Source organism: Cataglyphis hispanica, chromosome 12 (assembly GCF_021464435.1).
Source record: "Cataglyphis hispanica isolate Lineage 1 chromosome 12, ULB_Chis1_1.0, whole genome shotgun sequence".
NCBI classification, from domain to species: Eukaryota; Metazoa; Arthropoda; class Insecta; order Hymenoptera; family Formicidae; genus Cataglyphis; species Cataglyphis hispanica.
Genome location: NC_065965.1, coordinates 2983038 through 2992925, shown reverse-complemented (window position 1 = coordinate 2992925; position 9888 = coordinate 2983038). Strand labels below are relative to the sequence as shown.

The following is a 9888-nucleotide window of genomic DNA, read 5'->3' as shown; positions in this document are numbered from 1 at the left end:
TTACAAATATATTTTTTTTTATTCCCCATGAAAGAGATTCTTTCACCACAGCTGTTGGATGTATGCGTAAAGATAATTGACCATTTTCGCGGATAACAATCCGCCATGGCTAATCTTTGTAATTATTCCCGTGGAAAAAATTCCAAAAAGGATTTACATCAGTTGTTAATGGAAATATTAGTGAGATATGAAACTGCGTAAATTGCTGTTAAAACGCGATAATGGGTATCAGTGGCAAGAGAAATTCGCATAATCTCTTGATCACTCTCGTGAGGGTCGCTCAATCTCGTGAGAGATCCTCTCCCCGGGATGAGGATTGTTTTTACGATCATGCACACCGCGCTACTGTGCATAATCATAAACCGCTCGCAGTATTCCGGATGAAAGCTGATGCGCTTTAGCTATGACGATCTACTAATTAGAGAGATAAATTTTCGAGTAATAACATCAAAATAAAATCATGTATGTTAGCGAATGCATCGCAATTCCGATTACGGAATTGCTGGCGGTTTCTAAATACAAATTATTCATGTAATTTGATCTCTCCCTCGTCATACATTTTATACAAATTATCAATATTGCTAATCATTTATGAATATATAATATTAATATTATATAATAATATTATAATAATACAAAAAAAATCTTTTCTATATTATATTTTTTAATATTTTTATTTCAACTTTAAAAAAAATTAAACAATATTATACAAACTTTGATTATTAGGTATAACCATGTAAAAGTTTGATTACTACGAAATTTTAATTAATATCTGATTTAATCGTAAATAACTTTTAATTAATTATTATGATTGTATCTAAAATTCTCTCTAAGTTATTAATTTATATTTTAAAATAATATAATAAGTGCACACAGTAAAAAGAAAGATACGAATTAAATAAACATAAAAACTTGATATAAAAGAGTTGGAAATAAAAACGATGATGAGTAAAAGTACGAGAAAATTTCTTATTCAGTACATTTAAGATAAATTATAGACAACTTGATCTAATTGCTTTACATCACGATTTAGTGTATAGAAGCGCGATTTTAATTGCGACATTTCTTTATATTCAGAGCAAACGCGGTTATAAAGCGGCCATGAAGGATGGTCGCGTTGAAAACTGCAAAATGACGTTATTCTACGAGGCATTAATGACTGTGAATTGCGAAACGTGTTTCTCATTCCATTCAGGTAATCTATGGTTGTTACTACCTTCTGTGAAGCTCTCGACAAAATTGTGGTCTGCAATGACCTACATATACTACTCGATCGATTCATTTTCTTTTAACCATGCTCGGTTTACAGATTATGTATTCTTCATGAATCATAAAATGTGCTAAGTAATATATGTGAAACATATGTGATGATAAAATAAAGATGAGAGATAAAGCGAGATATGATTTATACGCACTTGTGCAGAGAGATTTTACATCAATATTTATAACAATATATATAATATTTATTAAAACTGTTTTGTTTTCGTTTCACAACATCACAATGAGCAATGTGCAATCTCGTTAAGTAAATTTTAGTCACGCTTACCCTCCTTTAATAGTATACTATTGTCTGCCAATGCTGCACGGTGGCATAAAATATTTGTCCTCTACGAGTTCTGCATGTTAATCGAACAAGCGTATTTGCATGCGGAATATCGACCGGCGAAAACCATAAAGAGAAATCTAGTTAATTTTGGGATAAGTAATACGTGAAAGAATTTAATCTAATAAATTTAATCTTCTTAAACCACTGTTAAAAGCTTTGCACGAATAATACATTTATGATGTATGAGAGATTCTGCATATATTACAATACAGTTTTATTTAAAGATTTAATTATTTATTATTATAAATTTTCTTGCATTTTAATTTTAAAGTAAAATAGACGATAATGTTAAACAAAGATATAATATTCATAAAATACTACAAGCTAGCTTAATAATTTTCTTGAAAACTATTAAAAATAGTAAAATAATATAATTTCTGTTATGTTTTAAATTTTATATTTATGTTAGTATTCTTTTAGAGAACAAATAAGATATGACAAGTTTTTCACAGAGACAGAAAGATAACTTTTTTTTCAAATAAAACCGTATGTTTTTTTTTTATAAATCATTGTCTTTGTCATTCTGCAAAATTCTGTATAAAAGTAATAAAATTCTCAAAAAATATATTTATAATATTATCTAGAAATTCTAAGAAAAAATGACAAATTTTTGAAAAGACAATTTATTACGCAGATTGATAATTTACTTAATATTTACACAAGTATTTAAATTTTAAAAAAATTGAGAAACAAAGTACTGTTTACCTTGTATATGTCATTAAATCATGCTTTCTTTTGAAAATATTCTGTTTCTTTGAATTTCGCGCGTAGCAAATCACGTGTCATGTTGTAGTCACATGTATTAAGCTACGTGTCAGGTTAGTGTTTCGTGGCAAAATCGTACGCGGCGTTGTATGCAAGATCGTGGCGTACGCGTAACGGGACGGGTAGCGTCGTAGGTCTCATTCATTTCCTGTTGGTATCTCAACGAGAGAGCATGAATCAGTCCTCGACTATCGACGAGTAAGTATCTTTTTCTTTTTACCAAACGGAGTATCTCGAAGAATTTTTATAATCATAAATATATTGATGAGCACTGCGATAAATTCTTCTTTTTGTTGTTTTAATTAGTCGCTTCGGCAATATATATTTGGAAAAAAATGAGCGAATCAATTGAAAACGGTACATCGAAATTTGAGCACGTGCTCAAGCGTCTTACTTCGGAAGAAATCGATAGAATGAAAACGCAAGATTCTCGTTTGGTGTCCGAATTTCGTGCAGATCAACTCGAAAAAAATGCAAAGAAGCATTGGGATTTATTTTACAAACGTAACGATACTAGATTCTTCAAAGATAGACACTGGACCACGCGAGAGTTTGATGAATTGCTGGGTTTGGGTGGCAAAGAGAATCAAAATGTCCTCCTCGAAGTAGGCTGTGGTGTCGGGAATTTTGTTTATCCGTTGATAGAGGATAAATTGAAGTTTCGGAAAATATTCGCATGCGATTTATCTACAAGAGCAATCGAATTATTTAAGGTACATTGAATAGGCTATTGTTGGAAATTAACGCGGATAAAATTAGTACATGCATTAAATTAGTACATGTGTGCTAATATTTGTTCTATTGTAGAGTCACATATTGTTTGATTCAGCTACAATGAAAGCTTTTCAAACAGATATTACATTAGAGAATTGTTTTTCTGAAATTGATTGTCCAGTTGATGTTACAACTCTCATCTTTGTATTGTCAGCTATTCATCCTGATAAATTTCACAAGTACGATAACAAAATGCATTAATAATAAAATTATTATAAGGATCTAATATTGTTAAACGTACAATTGTTAATTGCTTACACTTTTGCATTTATTAGAGTTGCTCAAAATATATACAATGCTCTTGATGTTGGAGGAATATTACTTTTTCGAGATTACGGATTATATGATATGGCACAATTACGTTTCAAACCTGGACATAAGATTAGTGAGAATCTCTATATGCGGCAAGATGGAACCAGGTAAAATTTTCTACCATAAAATAAAATAAAATTTTTGGAATTTTATTTTATCTGATATAGATTTAGATTAGATCTAGATTTCTATCTTGTCAAATTAATACATATTAATGACAATATGTCTTTTGAATTTCAGAAGTTATTATTTTTCTGCAGAACAAGTAGCAAATTTATTTCTATCTGTTGGTTTTCAAATATTGAGTTGTGACTATGTACAGAGACGTACAGTGAATTTAAAGGAAAAAATTGATGTTCCAAGAATTTTTGTGCAGGCAAAATTCAAGAAATCTTGAATATGTAAAAATGGTAAGTTTATCTTGATTAACAATTTTGGTAGCTTTAGCTAATTAAACCTTTTAATGATTATATTTTGAAATGTAAAAAAATTATATATTTTAAAGTATTAATAATATATTAATTATTTAAGTGATGATTAGTGAATTTCAGATTTAATGATCGACATTCCTGCAGTACTGATTCTTCTATATATATATATATATATATATATATATATATATTAGTAGAATTTTATTATATATAATTTTCTATTCAAATTTATTTTAATTTTTTATTTTTTTATTGCAGATAATACAGTGATTTGGTAACAATATATTTATGGCAAGCTGTAAGGATGTTGGAAATGGAAATGATGAAAAGTTTGCAAAGTTTTTATAAAAATGCTATTACATTTTTTTATAATAATATTATTTGATGAAAAATCTGAATTGCCAAGCAAATGTGAATTACGAGTTACAAAAGAAAGTTGATATATCTCAATCAACATCTAATATAAAGGTATATACTTGTGAAAATTTTTAATTATTTTATATATTAATTTATTTTATCTGATACACAATGATGACTAGCATAGTTCAACTGATAGAACTCTGACGACAACTTAATATTATAGTCTTTCGCTCCTAACTGACATTTCTAAAATGCATATATTTTATTTTGAATCTATTGATGCTTCAAATAATTTAAAAACAATATTGTTTTATGTTTTAGAGACATCTCAAAACTTCAAGTTAGAGTCATGTCAAAAACCGTAAAATTTACGACATCTAATGTAAAGGTATATATTTGAATTTTTATTACTATATGTATTAACATATTTTATATGATACATAATGATGACTAGCATAGTTCAACTGATACAACTCTGACGACAACTTAATATTATAGTCTTTCGTCCCTAACTGATGTTTTGTACATATATATATTATATTTTGAATTTATTGGTCTTTTAAATAATTCAAAAACAATTATTTTATATTCTAGATATTTCAAACAGCAAATTGAAGCCATATCAAATATTGTAAGTTTACAGAATTTTTTAGATAATATATATTTATTATATATATTTTTTTTTATTTAATATATTTTATATAATGATGTATATAATCAATTGTTGATAAATCATGATATAATTACTTAATTCGTCACTACCACTGAAGAAAAAATAGCAATTAATATATATGCTTAAAATAATTAAATGATTACAAAAAATCTATATTATTATATATATATTATAGGAGGAACTATAATTATGTGTGTATGTAGATAAACAGTACAATATTCATTTAACCAAAATGATATGGTGAGTTTAATATTTGTGTCAAATCGACATTTCATATATTTTTATATATATATATAACTGTACTGCATGATGATTCAACCATCTTTCGCATGAATTCGCGTGATTATTATATTAGCTCTATCTGACGCACAACTGTATTATAAAAATTTTCACAGAACTCATAACATTATAGATTAATTTTTTTTTTATTGATAGGTTTATAATGGAATCTAAAAATAAATATAGAAATTATCTATACATTATCTATATACACATTGTACATGGTAAGTTTAATGCTAATATTAATATTGCTCAATTGGCACATTTTTTATGTAAAAATACTTAATGATGAACTATCACCATCTTTCGTATGAATCCCCTGATTCTTATTAATTCTATCTGATATTTAACTTATTATCATTTTATTATATTTAGCGATTTCATAATATTAAAACGTAAATTACTATATTGTTGGCAGATATATATTTCGAATTTTCCGTGTTGCTATTATTAAATTTATGCGTCACATAGAAGTACTAGGGACGATTGAAGCATTCGGAGAATAGAAAGAGAACGAGCGGAAGCTACAAGGCAACAAAAAAATCAATTTTGTGCAATGCAAGTGAATAAATAGTTTACATTGATTCGAGAGCATCCCTCTTTTTATTACAATTATCTTTCATAAATATTGTGGCTGTATCGAAATTTTTTATCATTTAAAATCGAAGTATTTTTGTCTTAATCTTATGAATAAAATATTTATAAAAATAACATTGTTATATATTATCTTTATTCTTTCAACCTTTATACTATCCGTCTTTCTATTCCTCATTTTTTATTCAAGATATGTTTTTAAATTTATTTTTATAAAATATAATTAAATACAATTAAATATCAAGAAAAATTGTGCACATGTGCATGCGCGGATGTGTATGTTACATGATCGTATCGATTAAGAAAATGTAGCTAAAATTCACATGTTTAATAATACATAAATTAATGTATTTTTATTTTATATTTATACATACATTTGATTCTCGTTTAATTTCGTTTAATTTTGTTTAATTCTCTATTGCCAATATATATAACTTGTTAAATGCAATTAATTGTATCTGACACGTAAATTAATTACCAGCATATACTATATAAGTATCATGACATTATTAATAATCCGTTAATAAAATTGATTCAAAAAGCGTGTGTTGAAGTATTAAATTATATATTGTAACCTACTAGCTTTGAATCGGAGATACAGGCAATAATAATCCAAATCGAAATTGTAACAATAATTTTGTATACATATATTTAATGAAGTACGTACAGATATTAACATTTTGATATAGCATAGTGGCCTGATGTTATTGTATCGCATTTTTTCGTATCTAATTTTTTGGTTGATATAATTGTTATGCAATATTATATCATGCTATGATGTAATGCTATTTTTAAAATACAAATAATAATTAACAAAAATTTAATAGATACAAGTAATATTTCAATGTGCAAAAACTATCGATGTAAAAGGGATCTACTTTGTGAAACTGAATTCCTAATCTTTGAAATCGGGGAATGGATGTAACACTTCCGACTTCCTTTCCATGCCTTTCTATTTCCAGCATATAAACAGTGATTTGTAATTCACATAAAGGATTCGATCTTTCTAATTCTTCCATGGAATTAATTATATAGCCGAAAATGATAGAAAAACAATTTGTTTTAAAACAGATCTTCACATGAAAGATATTAGCATTCTATTTTTCTTCTATTTAGCAAGATAATTACATTTTTTCCTTTTTTTTATAAAATAACATTACACATTTTAAGGGCACACAGTCTCTTTCTCAAAAAAAAATTTAGAAATTCTATTTTATAAACAAAATTTATACATATATATATATAAAATTTCACATTTATTATTAATTTATTGTAATTAATCTTTTACTCAACAATAAATCTAAACTTTTAGGCTAAATTTTTTATATCAAAATACTTATCATATTAAAGCAATTTTTATATTTACGAGATTGTGAAAAATAGATTATTAACATTTCTTACGAAATGGTGTATAAATGATTAAATGAAGAATGTATCTTATGAATGATAAACGATGCATATGGATGAGCTCATTTTATCGTGTCACGATTTATTAGTCATTTGCGCATATAATTTACGATTTAATATCGAACAGACATTAAGATTGCGAATAAATAATATTAAAGACAATTATCACACTAGTGTTAAAACAAAATATTATGAATTATGTATTGAAAAGTGAATTTCAAAATGTAACCATATTGAAATCTGAGAACAGTGTGCTAATAATTTATCTATTAATAAAATAAATACAAACGTTTCGATACATTGATTTTAACTATCTTCAGTGTCATACTTGAAAAACGCACGCAATTATTTACGTTACAGATTTCAAATATATATAAATAGTTACAATCGCAATAATGAAAAAAATTAAGATTTATCAAAAGCGTAATAAATTCTTCGTTAAATTCCGCATTGAAAAAAAGTATTGTTATTGCAATCATGCATTTCATGTGTAAAAAGAAACGTAGCTCTAACCCTTAGAAAATATTCGTAATAAGTCGTATTTTTGTCAAATTAATAAAACTAATGGAAACTGTTGCTTACATTTTGGAGAGTCAAAAATTGTTTATACATATTTGAAACGTGCAAATTTGTAATGTAAATAATTGCGCGTGCTTTTGGAATGTAACACTGAAGATGATCAACTGAAGATGTATATACCGAAATCTCGTATTTATTATATTAGCACAAAAATCTAACACTCTTTAGTCCATTTTATTTTATTAATTTGAGAATAGGAGAATTTTTTTACCATTTATAATTTAATCATAATTTTTTTAACTTTATTATAATTTTTCTGTAGAGTTGAGTATTTACAAAATTTTTCTACAAATACTTTATAAAAATATATATAAATTATAACTTAAAAAATATAGCTATGTATATAAAAATTAGCTATGTATTCTGTCTTAAAAAATAATATAAATTTTACAAATTGTATATAATTGCATCTTTTGCGTCATGTAAATATTTTGTTTTGTAAATCAGCGATAATAATACGCATAGAGAGAACTATGCAAAAATATGAAAATAAAAGTCTATTGACAACAATTTAAAAAGAAATACGTGAATCTTTTATGATCTAAATTGTTAGCAAATTTATTTCTTTTTCCTGTTTATACGAATGTAAAACGCATATTGGTGAAGGTGATAAGCGTGGGTCTAGTATTAATCGTTATTTTATGCAAACATGTCGTCTTGCTAGCGTATAAATTACGATTTTAATAAAATTTAGTGTAATCGACGCCACAAAAAAAGATACTTTGGTTTTAAAATATTGGGGTTATGAGACTGGCCACTCTAGTTTACAAACGCAATTTTTGCGGCGCCATCACGAATCCGGATTTAAGAAATATTGAGAATAGCACTTTTTTCAATTTGTGGACCGACAAATGTCCTTGATCTTTTCTGTCAGATGACAGGAAACTTTTAATCTATTCTAGATTAAGCAAAATATAGAATTAGTTATGATATTACGTCATTGTGGTTTATCCATGATGAATAAATATTTTTCTTTAATATAAATAAATTTATATAAAATATAAATCTTTAAATGTAAAATATAAAATAATATATTTTTTTAACATTACAGCTTTATTGTTGTTATACTTCATGTTTTGGATTACTAATTAATTAGCATAAATGTTTGTAAACAGAAGTCAAAGTATGTAATTACATGTGCGAAACGCACATGGTAATGACGTTTTGATAATAACGGTTTCAAACTAAGACAAATTCGTACGTAATGATTAAATAAATTTGTTGATGTGAACTGAATATTTAATTAGCTTTTATATAAATGCAAATTTGAGCAACAACATAATAGAATTTGCAATTCACGATTCCGTAGTAAATGTAACAAAATAGACAAAGCAATATAGATAACTGTGTTAGGAGTTTGGGAATTAATAATCTGTCCAATAAAATCGTATTCTTTAGTAACAATAAACAAGTTCTATAAATATTATTCCTGAAATAACTACGAAACAAAAATACATTTTAGCAAAATTCAGAAGTTTTATTTTGCCAAAAATAATTAGAAAACAGTCTATAATAGCATTCCACAAATATTTATTTATTATTGAAAAGACGATCGAGTAAAATGCAAAGTGAACTAGCCCCCAGACATCATAAATTAGTTTTATTTGATCGAGATTAGTTGTATATTCTATTTTAACTTCTTTTGCCAATCATATATATGTTTTTATACCGCTATAATCCAGACAATTCAGATAAAACCGGTATAATAACAGAATTATATTTGTAACGCACTAATTAGGTTTCTCTCTGTTGGATATTATCTATGTATATATGGTAATTTTACTTTTTGTTTTTCATCTTGATACAGTAATTATAAGTGCAAACTGGCATATAATTACATAGTTATTATTATAATTATAAGTAATTATATATATTGATGTTATTATTAATAAAAGTAAATAGAAAGCACAAGTCAATAATTTTAATTTTTGTATATTTAGAGATATGTGCATAGAGATCTCTAATAGCCTTTTAATATTTTAAATACATGATTTTTGATATTTTATCAATTGCAATACATTCTTAATAATAATTTACGAGAAGTTTTACTGCAACTCAATTTAATTTTTAAGTCAATTTATTAATTGTAGATATAACTGTAAATATAT

The 9888-nt window shown here is 26.0% G+C and overlaps 1 protein-coding gene and 2 non-coding genes across 4 annotated transcripts; all 3 read left to right on the top strand.

Annotated features, from left to right (window-relative positions):
- The first annotated feature begins 2463 nt into the window (after nt 1-2463).
- Nucleotides 2464-5911, top strand: LOC126853289 (tRNA N(3)-methylcytidine methyltransferase METTL6). Of its 2 annotated transcripts, XM_050598894.1 has the most exons (11): nt 2464-2569; nt 2678-3084; nt 3179-3324; nt 3421-3564; nt 3698-3867; nt 4147-4356; nt 4570-4636; nt 4843-4879; nt 5097-5161; nt 5357-5424; nt 5619-5911. In XM_050598894.1, exons 2-5 carry the CDS (start codon nt 2707-2709, stop codon nt 3852-3854), a joined length of 825 nt encoding a protein of 274 aa, XP_050454851.1. In that variant the 5' UTR covers nt 2464-2569; nt 2678-2706; the 3' UTR covers nt 3855-3867; nt 4147-4356; nt 4570-4636; nt 4843-4879; nt 5097-5161; nt 5357-5424; nt 5619-5911. The 2 variants fall into 2 exon arrangements, with proteins under 2 accessions (XP_050454851.1, XP_050454852.1); XM_050598895.1 differs by lacking the exon at nt 5357-5424.
- On the top strand, nt 4412-4497 carry LOC126853811 (small nucleolar RNA snR60/Z15/Z230/Z193/J17). Its single transcript, XR_007688026.1, has one exon. It is a non-coding gene; the product is annotated as a small nucleolar RNA snR60/Z15/Z230/Z193/J17 (small nucleolar RNA).
- Nucleotides 4682-4772, top strand: LOC126853810 (small nucleolar RNA snR60/Z15/Z230/Z193/J17). The gene has a single exon (XR_007688025.1). It is a non-coding gene; the product is annotated as a small nucleolar RNA snR60/Z15/Z230/Z193/J17 (small nucleolar RNA).
- Nucleotides 5912-9888: the final 3977 nt, after the last annotated feature.